Here is a 1,306-nt window from a genome sequence, read left to right as displayed (position 1 = left end):
AGGGAGGGAGGGAGGGCGGAGAATAGGTGGTTGGGAGGGGGGGGCAGAAAAGGAGAGAGAGGTTGGCCTGATAGAAATACAAAATAAAAAGGCAAGTAACTGACAGTAGTGACAGAGCAAAAGAAAGAAAAGTAAAAATGAGAGAGAACGATAAATAGCAGTGTGGGGGGAGGGGGGGTGGTAACTTTTCCAGTAGTCAGACATGTTCAGATAAAACATAATGTAGACCTATATACGCATAAATACAAAAGTAGAGAATAGAGAGGGACTTAATACAATACCGCTGGAATACAAGAACTGTGGAATCAACGCATTAAGAAAACTGATTATATTTTCGAGACAATGAATGTAGTACGGAGGGGACTTCACGTCATCAAAGAAGATTAGACCGACCATGTACGCAGCAGAAGACATAAGTTCAATTCCCCTGAGGGGAGAATGTTTATCGAGTTTGTCAGTCTTTTCGCTGGGACGTTGTGTCCCTCGACTCGGGTTGGCCTTGATAGCAGGGTCGAAGCCCACCACCTAAATGATTGCAAAATATGTGTCGAAGGCACAAATTAGTCTGCGTACAAGATTTATCTAAACTGTGTTGATGGGCAGCGGAATAAAGCATGTACAACCAATCAAAAGAAAAGGAACCGTTCAACACAATACAGGTGCCATACAAATACATGCACACGCAAGTCATAATTCAAGGCATCCCAAAACACTTATGTTATTAGTGGGGATCGAAACTAAACAAGGAACTCCCAGAACTTAATGAGAAGGATATGTATGAAAATCAGAACTCTTTAGAGAAAAATCTAGTATATTTATGAGAAATCACATCATTCTTAGGAAAGCTCGCCAAGAAATGGGATTGAAAGTGCAAACTGTCATCAAATATAAAACCAATCAATGCAGAATTTCTACACAGGTCACTTTGACAATTCAAATAAAGTGCAAACGGCGAACGCCCTTCCTCAATACCTGTGTGAAGTTGGCGCAGTGGCGTGCGGTCGACTTGGAGGAAGTTTGGGCGCCACTGGTGCCTGGGGAATTAAGTAGGCTTCTTCGCACTCACCAGCATCCTGAAAGAGTTCGTGAAGCACGAAAATCGCTCAAGTCACTAGTGTATTAATTTAACAACAGCAAGCACAGTGGGTCACACCAAGTTGTGTAGACGACTCTAAGGGGATGAATCATGCCTATATACTGGTCAAACGTATGAACAAAAAGGAGATGCCCTCTCTATATTTATGCTTTTTGTTAGCGGAGAGAAAACACAAATGTAATGCACTAGTTTTTACTTGTATTATATATA

The 1,306-nt window shown here is 41.7% G+C and overlaps 1 protein-coding gene across 1 annotated transcript in view; it reads right to left on the bottom strand.

The window, feature by feature from the left end:
- The window catches only part of LOC101845144 (B-cell linker protein), a gene marked incomplete in the record, with an annotated part of 71,918 nt that overhangs the window by 39,794 nt on the left and 30,818 nt on the right, over positions 1-1,306 (bottom strand). Inside the window, 1 exon segment of the mRNA XM_035971997.1 lies at positions 973-1,073. Within this exon segment, the coding sequence (XP_035827890.1) occupies positions 973-1,073 (101 nt within the window).

This window comes from Aplysia californica, unplaced genomic scaffold (assembly GCF_000002075.1).
Source record: "Aplysia californica isolate F4 #8 unplaced genomic scaffold, AplCal3.0 scaffold00020, whole genome shotgun sequence".
Classification (NCBI taxonomy): Eukaryota; Metazoa; Mollusca; class Gastropoda; order Aplysiida; family Aplysiidae; genus Aplysia; species Aplysia californica.
Note: the sequence above shows the minus strand (reverse complement) of the source record. Positions and strands in the feature narration are given on the sequence as shown.